The 17,126-nt window shown below is 37.3% G+C and overlaps 1 protein-coding gene across 1 annotated transcript in view; it reads left to right on the top strand.

Annotated features, from left to right (window-relative positions):
* Positions 1-1,208: 1,208 nt before the first annotated feature.
* DNAH5 (dynein axonemal heavy chain 5) overlaps positions 1,209-17,126 on the top strand; it is a 115,845-nt gene continuing 99,927 nt past the window's right edge. The window contains 10 exon segments of the mRNA XM_005431686.1: positions 1,209-1,265; positions 5,601-5,735; positions 7,552-7,689; positions 11,598-11,711; positions 12,138-12,350; positions 12,879-13,016; positions 13,615-13,791; positions 14,557-14,670; positions 15,880-15,987; positions 16,661-16,783. Of these exon segments, the coding sequence (XP_005431743.1) occupies positions 1,209-1,265; positions 5,601-5,735; positions 7,552-7,689; positions 11,598-11,711; positions 12,138-12,350; positions 12,879-13,016; positions 13,615-13,791; positions 14,557-14,670; positions 15,880-15,987; positions 16,661-16,783 (1,317 nt within the window).

The raw sequence follows: 17,126 nt of genomic DNA, 5'->3' as shown, positions 1-17,126 counted from the left end.
GCCTTCACAAGAGAGCTGCTTCAGTCCTGTAATCAACTTAGCGGCTCTCCTCTGGATTCCTTCCAACAGAATGTAAATAATTAATTCCTCAGTGGTTTGTATATATCCATAGGAATTAACTTTATATGTAATATTTCATAGCGTGTTTAATTTTAAATGATAACCCTGTAAAGGGTTCAGAGACATCTATGGATTTTTACTTTAACCCTAAATGCCATTTTTCAGTCTTTCTCTTTCAAACATGTATGCACTGGATTTTACTACAGTAGGTGGGAAAATGGTTTTTACTCGTGATTTTTGTCAATGCTAAGGTTGTCAAGTGCTTTTAGACATTACTCACATTGATATGAATGGAAGCAGAAATATTTAGGGACATTTTAAGCTAGAAATAGCTGTAAAATGTCTGTTTTCTTGTTACTAATACTGGATAATTAGATTGTTTTTCTTGGCATTTTCAAGAGGACATTGGATTCTGTTCAGTCACTGAAGTGGAAAAAAATTAAAGCTCTTTTAGGAAGAAAAAAACCTAACATTTGCTGAAGAAAAATTTCTGTATTAAGCAACCATTGTACAACTGAAAAATAAGTGTAACCGAACGTTCTTCTGTAAAAGCATGAATAGAAAACTCAGTAATTTACAAGTCTGTAGGTAAAAGATATTTGAAAGTTGCTTGACTGTTGCTGTATGTTTAAACAGTCACCTGTGACAAGGAAACAAAGATGCCTGTTGACACAAGGATTGCTTCAGAAGGCTAAACACAAATCAGAGAAGCAGTTATAAAATTGACTTCTGCAAATACTTATGGTGCCCTTGAGTATGATGAATTGTATCCAGCCGTGTTTGCATGTAAACAGTATCACCTTAACAACACTGTGGTTGGTAGCAGTAACTTTCAAGGCCTAATCTGTAGGCAGTAAATTCTGGTGGCTAGAGACCTCCTGTTTCTGTGGTAGTGCAATTTAATTTTCTAGCAATTTGTGTGCACACTAGAACTGAATTTTAAATACAGAGATAAGGTTAATAGGTGCTGGATTTTTTTATGTCCTTACTATATTTTCCAGAGTTATTTTGGCATTCCTACTGAAAGGAAAGAAACAAGGGCAAACAAAACGTTGGGGGGAGTGCAAAATGATGAATGTAGAAGCTTTCCCCATGGATTAGGGATTGCTCCTGAAAAACAGTGCTTGATGCTTATATTGAATAGTACAATGTTTAGAGCTGGAAGAAAGCAACTTTGGAAACGAAGCATTGGCAGAGTGATAAAGGTAAGGAAAACTGAATTTTGAACTAGGTTTAGATGAATAAATACATAATTCGAATAAAGGTGTGTATTGAGGGGGGATGACATAGAAAAAAAGTGTTTTAAAGTAGGCGTAAGTGGATGATGTTAGTGGCACAATTTGTTTTGAAAGGCAAATTTGCACTGGGAGGTGTTTATGCGTTTGGCTAGTGGGGCTTGTATCTTGCCCAGATTGTTGCAATGGTCTGGTAACGGTATAATTTCACAAATGCTATATTAGTACACTAAAGAGTTTGATGTTAGATGTGGCAACAAAACATGGGTTGACTCTGCCATGAAGGAAAATAGAAATGTAACTTCACTTTCCCCATACTTCTAAGATGGGAATAGAATTTTGAAGGCAATACTCAGCATTGAGAAACCACAACAGACTATAGAAGTCATTCAGATACTTAGACTAATTTTAAAAGCTGGTTATTTAAGCAAACTGTTCCTGAGTTAATGCAATGTGATAACACATGGGCAGAGCTCTGATCTTTGAGATTTAAGAGTTAGATAAGGGAATCACCCTAATTCTTATGGCTTGTATTTTTTTGGAAAGAGGAAATAAAAATATTGAAACTTGAAAATTAAAAACTCAGGGTACTTGAAAATATGTGAAATGGTGTGCAGTTTACTTTTGAAGGGAAATTCATGAGCAAGGGTTATGTAATAGAAAACATCTTAGCAAATTAAAGGAGAGACAAAGGAATTCCATGCTGGTTAAATAAATTTTGGATAAGTCAGTAAATTAACAATAAAACATTGTTACTTTTTTGACTCTTTCATTATTGAACTTCCCTGTCAATTCTTGCTCATCCATAAGGCTTTGATTTCAGCATGTCTAAATTCAGTGATGCACAGTATTCTGACAACAAAATGCATTATTTGCTGGATAAAGAGTGTTCAGAACAAGTTTTATCTTGTGTGCATATGACTTGCATACTAAATATTCTTGCTAACTCTATTCAGGGTGTTTGCATCAGCAGCTACAGTCTGTAATGGAGAAGCTGGCAACAGTCAATAGCTGGTTTCTAAGCCTCTTGTTTCAAAGAATGAACCCCTTGAATCTCTGACTTAAGCTCTTTTAGTACCTCCTGCTTAAATATACGTACTTATTTAGCAGCTATGAAACTTTGAAAAAAATTTAATTTAATCTCAAATTATTTCTTCAGAGTGATGGTGAGAGGTTTATGGGTTTAGGTACATGAAAGATAGATTTAGGAATCTCTACCTTTTCTTGCTTCAGGAGAAGATGTCTATTGAAATTAGTTTCCTGTGCCAAATTTTTAGTAATTAGATATTAGGAATTTTAAGGTTTTATGTAACATAAATCAAGCTATGTGTTGTAACTGGACTAATCATCAGGAAAGGACTTTTCAGTTAATGAGTTTAGCTTTGGACCTTCATCTGTTATGGGATTGTATCATATAACCTTTCTTACTTTCATAACCAAAAGTGGTAAAAGAAACCCAAAACTAAACTTTGGCAGTGTTACCTGTGTTGTTCTTTACATGGAAAACTGAGCTGAAGCTGTACCATAAAATCTTGTACAATCTTTCCAGATATCTAAGTGAGACAGTGTTTATCTCTTGTGAATACCGCATCCTCCTACATCATGGGATATTAGGAAGAGATGTTGATGTATGACCATGATCAGAGTTGCTGATACTTTTCAGGATTTGCATGTCAGTGTTACTGCATGCAACAGCAATTTCTCTTTTACCTACATAAACGATCTTGTGTGTGTTTCAGCATTCTTCTGTCTTCAAATCTTAGTCTTTCAGTGTTCCATGAAATTCTGAATTACATAGAGCTGCCTTTATGTAATATTGGGTAATATTTTTGGTATAGATTCTGTTCAGGCCTATGTACTTCTGTAGTGAATACTGCAGGATTTAAAACTACAAAACTCTTAGGCCATGACCACAATGCTGATTTGAAGTGAGACGTGAGGGTAACTAAAGGGGAAAGGGAAGAATGAGAGGTAGAAAGCTCAGCATTTTCTTCTAATTAATTCTCTGAGATTGCTAATCCTAAGTAAAAAAATCTTAAAAATTCATTCTTTTAGTAGTATGCAAAAGGAAGCTCAGAAGATAGACTGGGAGACAGTTTCCAGCATTGCTTCTTAGTGTTTTAAATACATAAATTAGTGATTTGCTAGTGAAAGCACTGAAGTTAGGTTTCCTCTACTTCTCTGTGTACAATCTAACCACAAAAGTGAGGCAGAAGTCTCTTCTAATGACTGCAACAACTAATGCGCAAGTTTGTGATTAAGCAACACTTCATTTGGGAAGGAAGTTTGTAGAAATGATAACTCATCAAAATATAGAAGCATGACAGCTTGAATTGTATTGAGTGTTCTTGCATTGCATTGTAGCAACTCTCAGGAAAAAAAATGTGTGGAACTTGCATTAGTAATAGAAATATCCTACATATCAAAACAAATGCCTTCCAGTAGTGACATGTGATAAATACACGTTAAAGTCTTGTATTTATCTTCATATTGTATTATTCTTCATAAAACTATAGCTTTACCATTTAGTTAATAGTTTCCTGTTTCTCTAGGCATGGTTCATGAAGTAATTTAAGTTAATTAGACTTTTAAAGTTCAGTGATATCTTAATGAATATTCTTGTTGCTGGACTTAGACAACAAATATTGCATAATATATTTGTTATATGGGCTTGAGACACAGCAATTAAAAAAATTTTAAAAACCAGAAACAAATGTTGGGGCAAGATTGCTCAGTTTGAGAAGAAGGTGCTCAGGATTTCAGCCTATACAAACAGCAACTTGTAGAAGAAATGGAGGCTATGAACAAGTTAAGAGCATCTGTATAGGTGGAGCTGGTGACTTAAAAACCAGTGTAAGATGTAATCTTGTATAGTAATATATCTGAAGCTCTATATTGGAAACACAAGCAGAGTACAAAAGCAGTCTCTCTCTAGTTTAGGTAGAACAAAAGGTTTCTTTCTGTATTAAATAGAAACTAATTGATAGATTATTGGGTTGTATTTTTTTTTAAAGATGCCCTATCAGTTGTGTTCAAGTTACTGGAACCATAGTTTTGAATATTCTATTGTTATCATCTAGCGTGAATGGAGCTAATTCAGACAAAATGGTTGCTTTTTGCATGTCTAATGAGGAGGAAAGTTTCTGCTCACGTTTAAAAACATTTAGGAAAAGCCAAACCTGTGATGACACTTCACTTTCAGCAAACTGAAGACTGTGTTAGGGTATGAGAGGGGTAAAATAGCACAAAGCCCATGTATGAATTAATCTGCTACTGTGTTCCTCAGACATATCTGTGTGAAGAATAGGATTTTATGTTTGCCTTTTATATGGAAAAATATTTCAAATACATTCAGCATTTATGAAGGCATGGTAGTAGTTATAAGTTTACCAGGTATTTGAAAATTCCTTCAGAAAGTAGGAAAGATATTTACATAAGGGTATAAAGTATATTATGCAGGTCCTTTTGGCTCTGCAAAAGCTTGTGGATAAATCACTTATGCATACTTTATAAAGTTACTAGTTTTCTCCTAATCACCAGGGAAATAAGGATTGAATTTACCACCAATGAAACATCATTCTAAATTTCTTTTGAAAATGAAATTATATTGAATCTTGTAACCCACAAGCACAATAATACCAGTAACTATTCCAGAAGGCTATTTTGTCTATAATGTAATGAGGTGTGTTACATATGGGATTTCAATTTAATTAGAAGAGTAGGCTTACTGCTTGAAGAATGGTATAATAGCTATAGTTAAGCACATTTGTAAACACTTGTGTACCTTGAGGCTTGTGGTTTGTTTTACTTCTCATTATATTAAAGAGATAATGTATAAAACCCTAGCTTCCTCCAGCAGCATCTGTCTTTATTAGAGACTGCTTACAATATCTTCCACGAATAACAAAGATCAGTCAGAATCCTGTCTTGACTTGATGGTCGTACGTGACTAGACTGAAAAGCTGAGACAAAGGACTTAGGGTGTTGAAGGTAACTTGCAGAATAATGGAGCTGTACATATAAAATCCTTTTTTTTTTTCTACAAAGCCTTTCAACAAATTAACTTTCTGTACAACATTATTTATGATAGAAATGTTGTGATAAATCTGAAAATGGAACACCAGAAACTGTAAAATTGTAACAAAGGCTGCTTCTAAAATTTTCACTTGAGTGCCATAGAAACATAAATCACAACTGTGGATTGAGTGTAATAGCCTTTACTTTTAAAAAGAAATTTTAAAGCTTTATTTTTGTCTTCAAATTAGATTGTGAGTTTTTCATTGTCCACTTTGTATTTAATAACAGCAAAATCTCAAGGATGAGAGGGAGGCTAAACGTGCTCGTCTGGATGGCAGACATGATTACTTACTGGATATTGTTGCCTCTTGTGTCAATCTGGAGAAAGCAGAAGTAGAAGATGCTATTCTTGATGGAAACCAGGTAATCTGATGAATTTGAAAGTGAAGCTCATAGTATACTTTGGAACTAATATTACCATTAAGTTCTTGGTGAGATAGTTTTCAGACTTCACACCTGAGCTCACTCAAGTCTTCTCCTTGAAAAAATATTTTTCAGCATTTTTAATTAATTTGAACTAAAGTGTCCTTAATTCCAGGACCTATTGTAACAATATTGATTTTTAAATTGATTAGAATTTCTCCTTTCCACTGGTTATAGTTAATATGTTAAAACTTAGGACTGCATTTCATAGTGAAACCACAGTGTGAAGTCTCCCAGTCCTTGAGTAAGCAGCACACAGATGTTCAAGAGTCCTGTCCACAGCAGGTTGCATGTTGTTGTTTCCATAAGGCTGCCACCATTTCTAAGACTCTTGTGATCTAGATCAGCAAATTAAAATAGATAGAAGCTACTTGATGAAACAGAATGGCTTATGTGATCTGACTGTGACTGCATGAGGGCTAATACAAATTCGTATATTGAGACACTGAATAATATCACTTTAAAAAAAACCTAGGTAGATGGAAGTTGATATTTTACTTCCTGACACTAAAGTAAACATGGCCATCGTTTGGGTTTTTATGGTTTGTTTTCTCTTGTGTTCTCTTTCCATCTGCATGCCTTCAATTTATGCATTCCCATTTCAGTGCTAATTAATTGTTGAGAAACTGAAGAAGGTCCAGTGGACGACCAGTAAGAAAAAGAGGGACACAGGGCACATGAAGTATGAGATGAGGGAGAAGAAGAGGTTGAGTGGCAGTCAAATAGTAGCCTGCAGCTGCTTGAAGAGTGTTTGCAAAGATGACAGAGCTGAGCTATTCTCAGTGGGAGCAGATGATAACTTCAAAGACAAAGCCACATCTTGCAAAATGGCCACCAAGAGACCCTTCTTCACCAGGAGGGTAATGCAGTATGGGAGTAGGTTACTTCGAGTCAGTTGTGGAATTTCTGTCCTTGGGGTTTTTGAGACTCCAACCTAGGAAACGCTCTAGATGATCTGAGCTGTAGTTGGTGACACAGGAAGCTGTCCTCAAGACCTCCCAGAGGTCCCTTCCAACGTTTCTGTGAGTTCATGAGAGAGCAAATGAGCAGTGCAGAACACTGTCATGCACATTAAAAAGCAGAATTTGTTTCAGCCTTTGTGCATTCTATCTCTAAATGGGTTTCCTGGCAAACTATAGTGCCTGAGAATAGCTGTCAGATGAGGAAAATATTGGCAGTTTCTTCACTTGGAAAGAGAGATGTGTAATAGTTGTTTTGACCTCATCTTGGAGGGCTCAGCCAAGATTTTCTGGAATAGCAGCTCATTATCTTAGTGTAACTGAGGCTTGTTATTAATGGAAGAGGGATAATTGTGACTTTCTTCCAGCTTCTGGTGATCTTCTAGCCCTTTTTCTGCACTAAAAAGCACAAATGGTACCACCTAATGTTTCTGAAGATGAACTTGAAGGAGCCTTTTCTGCTAAAGATAGCTATGTAGTTAGGGACTACATAGAAGAGTGACTAAAATCTAGAAAAATAGTGGATGAGGCCAGGCTTTCAAGTGCTGAGACTTGGATCAGCATATTAGCATAAAGCAACTGAAGTTTCCTCCTCAACCTGTATGGCCTATACATGAGATTTGTGGACTGCACTACCAATACATGCTTCAGTGATGCTTGACAGCAGCCTTGAATTGATGAAGAGCTGTTAAATTTTCTTGATGCTTATAAATACGTAAATAGGCAAAGGCTTCCTCTGTTGCTGTGATATGAAACAAATCAATGACACATTATGATCTCAACATGATTTCAAACAGATAGAGCGCATGAACAGGTTCCTGGCCCCCGGAGGTCTGCGTCATCTGATGTTCTACTACCAAGATGTGGAAGTAATGGATACAGGTAAAGCAACTTAAATTCTCCTGCAATGTGTTACAGTCGTGCTGGGCAAATGTGCAAGGAAAAAGAAAATAGTCAAGTTGTTATAATATGGGACTTAAATCAAGACAGGTTTGGCCATACCAAGGCATTGATCCCTGCTCATGAAATGATGATTGATGAAATTACCAAAGCTTATTGGTGCACCTCTGCATGTTGCTACTATGAAGCAGCAAAGTGCTTCATTGTGAGCTCAGCAGCTCTTGCCTGTGGGAATTTGTTTTTGATAATTAACAGGTAACTTTCACACAAGGTAAGCAGTGACAGATGCCCTTCCTTTCCCCTTCAGTTGTGCCACCTGCTGGCCCTAGAAGCCATCCACATTTCTTGGCACATGACCATCCATCTAGGTGGTCCTGTTTCATGACAAATGCCTTCATGAGGCCCACATTATGGGTAGAAGGGGTGTTAACCCCAGAAGTCCTTTCTGCATGTACCCCCTTTACTGAGTGCCCCCATGTTCCACACTTCTGGGGGAAACCTTCGTTACCCTGGAGGTAGCTCAGTACCCCTGTGACAAGGATATCCTCCTTTTGCCCATGGCTCCTCTCCCAGAGCCTCCAGTGCTGCTGCTGTTGGGACCAGCCAGGTGCTCTGTGACCTCTCAGAGCCTGTGACTGGCTGGTGGGAGCTCACACCACTTGGCTACCCAGGATCTACGTGAACAGCCCTGTAAACATATCTATGCTTAGCTGTATAAATGTGTTTATACATAGGTAAACATATACCTAGATGAATGTACAAATATTGATTTAAATTTCATGCATTTTCAATATATATGTATGCATCCACTTTCTTCAGTATATCTGTATATATTTCAAAGGGATGAAAAGACTATTTAATATGATATAAGCAACTTTAATAAAAAAAGTTTCAATGCGCATAGAAATACAGTGAAATGAAAACACAAATGCAACCACTAATTTAGAAATCTGATGAGCAAGTTGTAACATGCCTGAGATGAAGTGGTGAAAGTATGACAAAGAGAGTGTGAGGCAAGGGTCAAAGCCTAGGCATCTAATGAGTGTTGCCTGTACCCACCAACAAACCAATCAGATCACACTACAGTATGGTATGATTTTGGTAACCTTTGGGGGCTTGGTGCTAAATATGGGCAATATGGAAAGCAGTAGAAAAAAACACATAAGCAAAACCCAAATGAATTCACAGCAAGGCATGCATTGGGTAAATAAACAAAAGTCCCTAGAACATCATGCACAGGAGGAAAAAAAAGTTAAGAAACAAAAGGTAGTGATGGAGAAGAGAGTGGTGATTAAATGAGTGGGCTGGAGACTGACTTTGCCCACAGTTGTAGGTGCAGTCACTTGTAATACTGTCAGACAGTAAAACGTCTGCTGTATATTTTCCCTTTGTAGGTTGAGCAGAGTTTGCAAATGAATTATGTGTGTTGATTGTTTAGGGCTGTGATTCACAGGCTGTCAAAGCAAAAATCTCAGTTGTGGTGGTAGCTACTAACTGGTAAAGCTGAGTGAATTTTTGTGGCATCACATGCACCCTCTTGGCAAGGGCACTTACTATGGCCACATCATACCCAAACTGGTTTTCTGACACTGATGGATCAACCAACATTTGTGTTAGGGCAGAAGATGATCCCATAAAGGGAGTGTACAAGGAATTTTGTGTTTCTGCAGAGCAGGAGCTGTATCTCTGAGTTCAGGAAGACCTACTTCAGAGTCCTAAGGTGTCATTTAAAAGTTTGATTTCCTGCAGTGTTTTGAAGATCACTATTCATGTGAATTTTAAAAACCTCCAGCACCCTTTTCAGTAAGAGTACATCTTTTCTAAAGAGACTGCAGGTTATACTACCTACTTCACCTCCACAGATTGTGGGAAAACTCTGATGACTTTTGCTGGTCTTGCCTCTGTAATTACTTGCGGCACTTTGACCCTGGCTGGATGCCAGGCACCCACGAAAGCTGCTCACTCACCTTCCCCTGCTACAGCTGGAGAGAGGAGAGAGAATTTATTGAAGGTTTTATGAATTGAGATAAGGACTGGGAGAAAACACTGCAAGGGCAAAACAGGCTTGACTTGAAGGTACAAGGTGAATTTATTACCAACTAAATCAGAGTAGGATAATGAGAAGCAAAATAAACCCTTTAAAAGCCTTTAAAAACACCTTTTCTTACCCCAACCCCTCCCTCCTTCCCACTGACAGGGCAGGGAGAGAGGGTGTGGGGGTTTTGGTCAGTTCATCACCCAAGGTTTACTTTCACATCTCAGGGAGAGGAGTCCTTCCCCTGTGAGACTGTGGGGTCCCTCCCATGGGAGACAGTTCTCTGTGAACTTCTCCTATGTGGTTCCCATCTCATGAGCAGCAGTCCTCCCAAAACTGCTGCAACATGAGTCCTTCCAAGGGCACACAGTCCTCCCAAAACTGCTGTGGCATGAATCATTCCTCCATAGAGTGCAGTCCTCCAAGGCCAGGCTGCTCCAGCCTGGAACCACGGCCCCTCTCTCCACCTGGCCTCTCACTGGATCACACCCCCCTCCCAGCATCCACCGCTCCAGCATGGGCACCTCCCCATGTTCTCGCCTCCTCCTTTTCTCTGGCTGGATATAGAGCTGTGCCCTAAATTTTGTTTTGCTTTTCCTCTCAAATTTGTTATCACAGAGGCATTACCACCATCTCGAACTAGCCCAGCCTTGGCCAGCAGCATCTCCATGAGGGATTGGCTCTGCCAGACATGGTGGAAGCTTCCAACAGCTTCTCACAGAAGCACCTCTGTGGCCCCCTCACAACCAAGAGCCATGCAAAACAGAAACATTACTGCAGCATAAGGATAGTGCAAGTTTATTAGCAGGCAATACATCAAATTAATAAAATTTACAGAGTCAGGTCTTTTGCTGGGACAGAGCCCTTGTGGTAATTCTGAGGTATATGAAAATGAGACTTATTCAGAGCTGCAGTGAAAAAGGGAGAGAGAAAGATGATGTGAACAGAAGGATGGGGAGGGAACTTCTGGTGGCCACCTGATCCAAAATAGGGATGCCTGGTGCAGATGGTTATGTACCTGAAAGAAAAAAAAGTGCAGAGAGGTCTATCACTTTTTAGATGTTGTCCTTTAACTGCTGATATCAACAACTTACTTTTTCATCTTCTTATTGTAGTAGTGCCTCACTGAGATGTGTATGCATGCAATTTTACTCTGAGGTAATACTGAAAAGCTAGTAACAAGGTAGCATGAGATATTGTGACCAAAAACATATGAGAAATATTTTACCCCCAAAGACACTGCTTCTTCTTAGTGACCCTTTACAAGTGTTGCCAACAACCTGAACTTGGGAGCAGTGTATTCATGTTGGGGGAAGAAGAAAGGACAAGGAAAACCTTGTAGCTCCATTATTGGTTTTTGTTTGTTTGCTTTCGCCCCAAAGAATCTGCTGTGGCCTCTTTCTCCTTGTTTTCAGAAGCACCCTATTTTTTTTTTTTTACTTATGTTTACATATTTCTAGGGAAGGACAGTTGATAATAGCTCCTCTAAGGTAAAATGCATCATGACATTTTCTGATTTCTAATTTTTCTTTTTCAAGCAAGAGAGCATTATCTACAACTGCATGATAGAGCCTATAAAAGGACCTTGTGCCTGAACCATTTTTTAGAGGGAATAGTAAAAGCAAATAAATGAATAGAAATGAAAGGCTTTTGATGCAAGAATGGCAAAATTAGATGAAATATTTCTTACTGTGCCATTAAGACTCTGAATGCTGCATACTTTCTGTGGATAGTTCTGTGAGGTGCCTCCAGCAGACTGAGACTCAGGCACAAATAATGACTGAACTGTTTGTGTAGAAAACTTTTCTTTGAATAAATGATCAATTGGTCTTAATTGTTTATTTGTTTGAATCTGTAGAGTACTTTGGCCTTCCAGGAATAGGAATGAACTCTCATTTGACCAAGAAGAAGAAACTGAAAGTATTTGTGACAGAGGGAAAAGATGTTGCTTTAACTGGTATATGCATTTTCTTCATTAGATCTAGTTTTTCTAAACCAGTCACAACTGAGAATATCTATCAAGTAAGTCAGTGACTGCTCATCTCTGTACATAATCTTGTTTAAAATGTGTTTTTCTGATGGGGCATTTGCTCTCAGCAAATGACAATTTGACAGCTCTTGACATGGAGGAATGAGTAAAAGGACACAAATGGGTTAAATGAAACAGGATGAAAAGGGAGGGGAATGGAAATAAAGATATTATTTTGTGGCAGCAACTTGATGTGTATCATTGATATGAAAAAAGGATACCGAGGAAAAAAATTTAAGACAATCCGTAACAACAGAATAATTAGTCAATACCTAAATACTAAGGTGTTAAATAAAAAAAAAAATCTAGCAAATTAATTTGAAACCAAAAATTATTTTACTTTTGAGAGTGTATATGTAAATTGTATATAACTAAGTTTTTACTGGTGAAAGATCCCTTGTATTGTGTCCCTTTTACAGGAAGTACATTTTAACATGATGGATATAGGTCGAGATGGCTTATTGAAAAGTGTTGAGCATTTGATATCAGAAATATTCATTCCAGCCTTACAGACTATGGACCATGGCTTGGTTGAACCTCAGCAAGTTCCCAATATTAAGCAGGACTTCCTTCGTGCCCTTGAAGGGTTTGTTAGTGTCCTATCAGGAACTCAGCAAAGTCTGTTGGAAAAGGTAGTATGTTCATGTGGGAAATAAAGTGAGCTAGCTGTAGAATGTCTCTAGCTCTGGACCTTTTGAATTAACTGCAGTTGTAGATTACTCATAAAATTTGCTTTTGTTAAATTGGAGAATAATCCAACACTTCTGTTTATTGTCATCAGTAACTTCAATCTGTGGTTTTAATAGTTCTATAGGTGCTTCTGTTCTTGTTTATTCTGGGGCCAGTTCTTTAGAGCTATTAACTTCTTGACTCCCTAATGGCTGTGGTCACTCTTAAATGTTGAATAATTAATGTATGACAAACTTAGTTTCTACTCAGCTTTTGTGAAGGAAAGGGTATGAGAGCACAGCTGCCTGGTTGGTGAATTCTTCAGATTCTGGATTCTAGAATTTTCCACTTCTAGCTCAAGTTTAATTTAGACTGAGCTGGGAATAAGAAGTGAGATACCCCAAGGAGGGCAATGAGTTAGTCTTTAAACTTCCTAGATTATTTGTCATGAACATTCAGCATTTAATTTTTTTTTTTAACTTATATTTTAGGTCAGCCTGAAGAAATGTGAAACATATGACCTTAAAACTCTAAGAGGACCTTCAGATTACTTGATGGTTGCTGACAGCATGGAGGCTCTTGAAAAAATCGAAGCCTGCATGAGAGACTGGACCAAACAAATTGAACAGGTGATACATGGGACAAATGTGAATATAACCTCTGCATCTTGGCAGATGAGTTTAATCCTGTTGGTGTTACAGCTGCCTTTCTATAAATTTGGATAAGTTCAATCTCTTTATTTTAAAGTACTATTGGTATATTTTTTGTGCTTTTACTTCTCAATGGAAATGTTGCTGAGAGCTTTTTCCATCTGCTTGTTAATATGGGATACGCAGTTTGGGAAGCTTAGTCCCCTGTCTTTGATAATTCCCTGTTAATAAACTACAAAACAGTTAGTAGTTCCCAGTGGATTTAATGAAAACAAAAAGAACACAGAAATTGAGTGAACACTGTTCTCAGTGGTCAAATATGTACTTTGAAACATGCTTTGCTGGTGATTTGCAGAAAATGTAGCTGTCTGTAACAGTGCTCTTGGAACAGAAGGAACAGAATCTCTTTAAGTTGGAAATGAAAGGACCAAGCAAAATCAAATTTCTTATATGAGGTGGAGGCTAAGTTAAGTAATTTATCAGGCAAGGTTAATACCACTTGTAAAAGAAGAATAAATCCATGCTTCCTCTGCAGATAAAAAATATGAGCATCACTCACATTACTTTATGATAAAAGGTTCTTGCAGAAAATGACCAGTTGAGAAAAGAAGCAGATGACCTTGGACCACGAGCAGAGCTTGATTATTGGAAAAAGAAATTGTCAAAATTCCACTACCTTATGGAGCAGCTGAAGAGCCCAGATGTGAAGGCAGTGCTTGGAGTGCTCACTGCTGCTAAATCCAAACTGCTGAAGGTTTTTATTTTAAATTATGACAGATATAAATACTAGAAATGCTCTTTATACCCTAGCTCATTTCGATAATGTATGTAACAATACTGGTGGGGAAAACATTGAAACATTTCTGGCTTTTGTTTTTCTTCTCTATTCCTTAGCTTTAGTAGATAAAGTTTAAATCTAGTTCAATTTATTGAAAAAGACTGGGAATCCCCTCAGTATAAAGACTGATAATTTACTTCATCCACATGGCTCAACAGAAATAAATAATTTAAAATAATTGTAAAGTTGATTATTAAACCAGAATATTGAATTAATGAGCTGGAAATTTAATGACAAAAAAATGAATCTCCCCACTTTTAAGCCTTATTTTTATGTTGCTACAGTGCCTGTCAAAATTGTTTGTGGAATCATAACTTACATTGACTAACAAATTTAAAGTCCCATCACCAACAGAAAATAAGTAAATAAAACAAAAAATCTTGTCTCATGAAAATGAGATGTGGAACAAGTCCATAATTATACATCCACAACTCATATTTTACAGCACCTTGACTGCACATTACCACTGACTATTTAGCTGAGTGGTCTAAACCAACTGTTGATCACACCCAAGTTACTGAAACAGGACAAGGACCCCATCTTGGGTGAACAAGTATAATTCTGATGTAAAAGATCCGTGCTTTCAAATGTGTTTAGAAGCTAATGACAAACTAAAATTATCTCAAAACATTTTTTTCCAAAAGGCACACTTTTATTTCTTTTTCAACTTTTTGTTCTTAGAAGTGGCGAGCATTGGATATTCGCATCACAGACGCAGCAAATGAAGCTAAAGATAATGTGAAGTATCTGTATTCTCTGGAAAAATATTATGACCCATTATACAATAGTGATCCTGTAAGGAGAACTTTTAAATTCTCAACATAAATGTATTGAGACAAGCAACATGAATATAGTCTGTAGGATGGGTTTGAAAATGAAACAAAAAATTATACAAATGCAACTCCAGTTTGAGATTTTGTGCAATTGCGGTAAAAGTGGATTAATGGGAATTTCTGGCTACAAAATAAAGTACTTGTTATTTTCACACCATAATAGCTGTAAAGCTTTAGTTGTGTTGAACAGACTTGATTCTGTGCTATGGGAGAAGGTGAATTCCTTAAGATTAAAAAAAAAGAAAAGTAAACCTAATGCTATGATAAAGACAAACTTTTGTATTTGTTTTGGTGGCCAAGTAATGGTTAGACTAACATTTATAGGACAATTTTCAGCTTCTTGGGTTGGGAAAAGATAAATAGGATTATGTAAATATTAAGACAAAATTATAAATCACCTTCTCATACTCTAGTATGAAAATGCGTAGGATCATGCAAGCATAACATGCAATAAACAAAACCAGCCAGCCTAAAGTACAGGACTGGAGGAGTCTCCCTGTCCCATTATCTGCTAAAATAGGTGGCAAATAATTGCTTTTATTAAAACTGGTTTTGAAACTGACTGTATGTATCTTGCTAGTCAAAAAAAAATGACTGGTAGCCATGAAGACTCAAAACTTTGACCCATCCTGGCTTCCTCTCTCTCTGAAACTTCTCCCAAAACCAAATTGTTTCCAAAGAGTGCTCTGGGCAACCATGTTTGTTTCTGTTTACTGGGTGATATTAGAACAGTGTGTTCTTTCAGTGTTTGCAATCTATTTGAGTTTCTCTATTGAAAGGTTATTGGGTTATGATGCCTATAAAAACAGAAAAAATCTTGGTGAAGGGGTTATCTTTACATGCAAGCTTACATCAGGTTTAGCAACTGAGCATATAAACTTTTTTTTGTAAAAAAAGATCTTTTGCAGAGGGGTTTACTTCTACCAAATCTCACTTGTTGATCTGAATTTTTCCAGCCAAGAATCCAGTGTAAATTTTTCCCCAAAATTAAATTGTAGAACTTGGGGAATGATGTAGGACAGGCAGCTCTGCAGGACAGGTGCAGGTAGACAGGGATAGAACCGTTCCAAAGACCATGTTCATAATTCTCCTGCATTCAGTAATTAGGGGTTATGATATTGTGGGGTAATAGAGGTACTGAGCATGGTTCAAACTGTGTGTTCCTTTCCAGGTGTCCATGCTGGATGCTATTCCAGGACTCATAAATGCAATTAAAATGATTCAGAGTATCTCTCAGTATTATAACACTTCTGAAAAGATCTCCTCACTGTTTGTAAAGGTTGGTGCCTAGCAGGAAAAGAAATATTCCCAGATTGTTTTCTGTGTTGTTGCTTGAATTCAAGAGAAAACACAAAGGAACCAAGCAATTGGGGAGGCAGCACTTCAGTCACTTTAATGCTGCTTTTCAAACATAAAAAGAATTGGAAATAGTGATAAACTACTTCAAATTTAGGACTTTTTTGTCCTACATTTAGGCAATTTAGTTTAGGAATTTATTGTTACAATTTTTTGCCTGTTATCAATGGGATTTTTTTGTAGAACCAAGCATGTTAATTTGTATTGCCCTTAAACCTCCACATGTTTGCAAAAAGAAGAAAATGGATCCAAAGGACAACCTATTCTTTACTATTTATACTCTCATGGGCTCTTGATTTTACATTGGCTTTCAGACCAAACAAAGATTTATGGCTTTACAGCTTTCAATGCTATCTCAAGGTTGGTACAAGATGTGTAGGTTTAGGAGGAGCACAGTTAACTGGTAACATTTTTGTTATGTCACGTTCTGGAGGCTGGGTGTTGCAAGGAAGACACCCTGTCGATGTGGCTGGTATTTGGTATTGCTATTTGTCAGGCTTTAGGTCAGCAGACTCAGAGGAATGGGAGAGAGAGAATGGCAAGACCTGCTTTGTCTTGGAATGCTGTTTTTTTCACAAAGTTAAAACTGCTTTTAGGTGACCAATCAGATGATCACAGCGTGTAAATCTTATATAGCAAACAATGGCACAGCCACCATCTGGAATCAACCACAGGAGAGAGTTGTGGAAAAGCTACAGGCAGCTATTAGACTTAAACAGGTAAGTGGGAAGAACATATAGAAAACAGATTATAGGATGATGTTAGGAGGGCAGCAATAGGAAAATTTTATTTGAGAAAGCACTGTTATAGTATCATGGATATTTTTGCCCCCCATGTCTGGGAGGAATGATTAGGAGGACTCCATCTTATAAGAAGGCTAAATAATTACTTTATTATACTATATTATTCTATATTATATTAGACTATATTAGGTTACATCTAAACTGAATCTGCCAAGCACTCAACTGCACAGAATCTTGTGACTGTCAGCCGACAGTCCCGACACACACACACACTTGGCCCTGATAGGCCAAGGAAACAAAACACCATCACTTTGGGTAA

The sequence above is a fragment of the Geospiza fortis genome, unplaced genomic scaffold (genome assembly GCF_000277835.1).
Source record: "Geospiza fortis unplaced genomic scaffold, GeoFor_1.0 scaffold281, whole genome shotgun sequence".
In the NCBI taxonomy this organism is placed as follows: domain Eukaryota; kingdom Metazoa; phylum Chordata; class Aves; order Passeriformes; family Thraupidae; genus Geospiza; species Geospiza fortis.
This window is presented reverse-complemented; position numbering and strand designations above follow the sequence as displayed.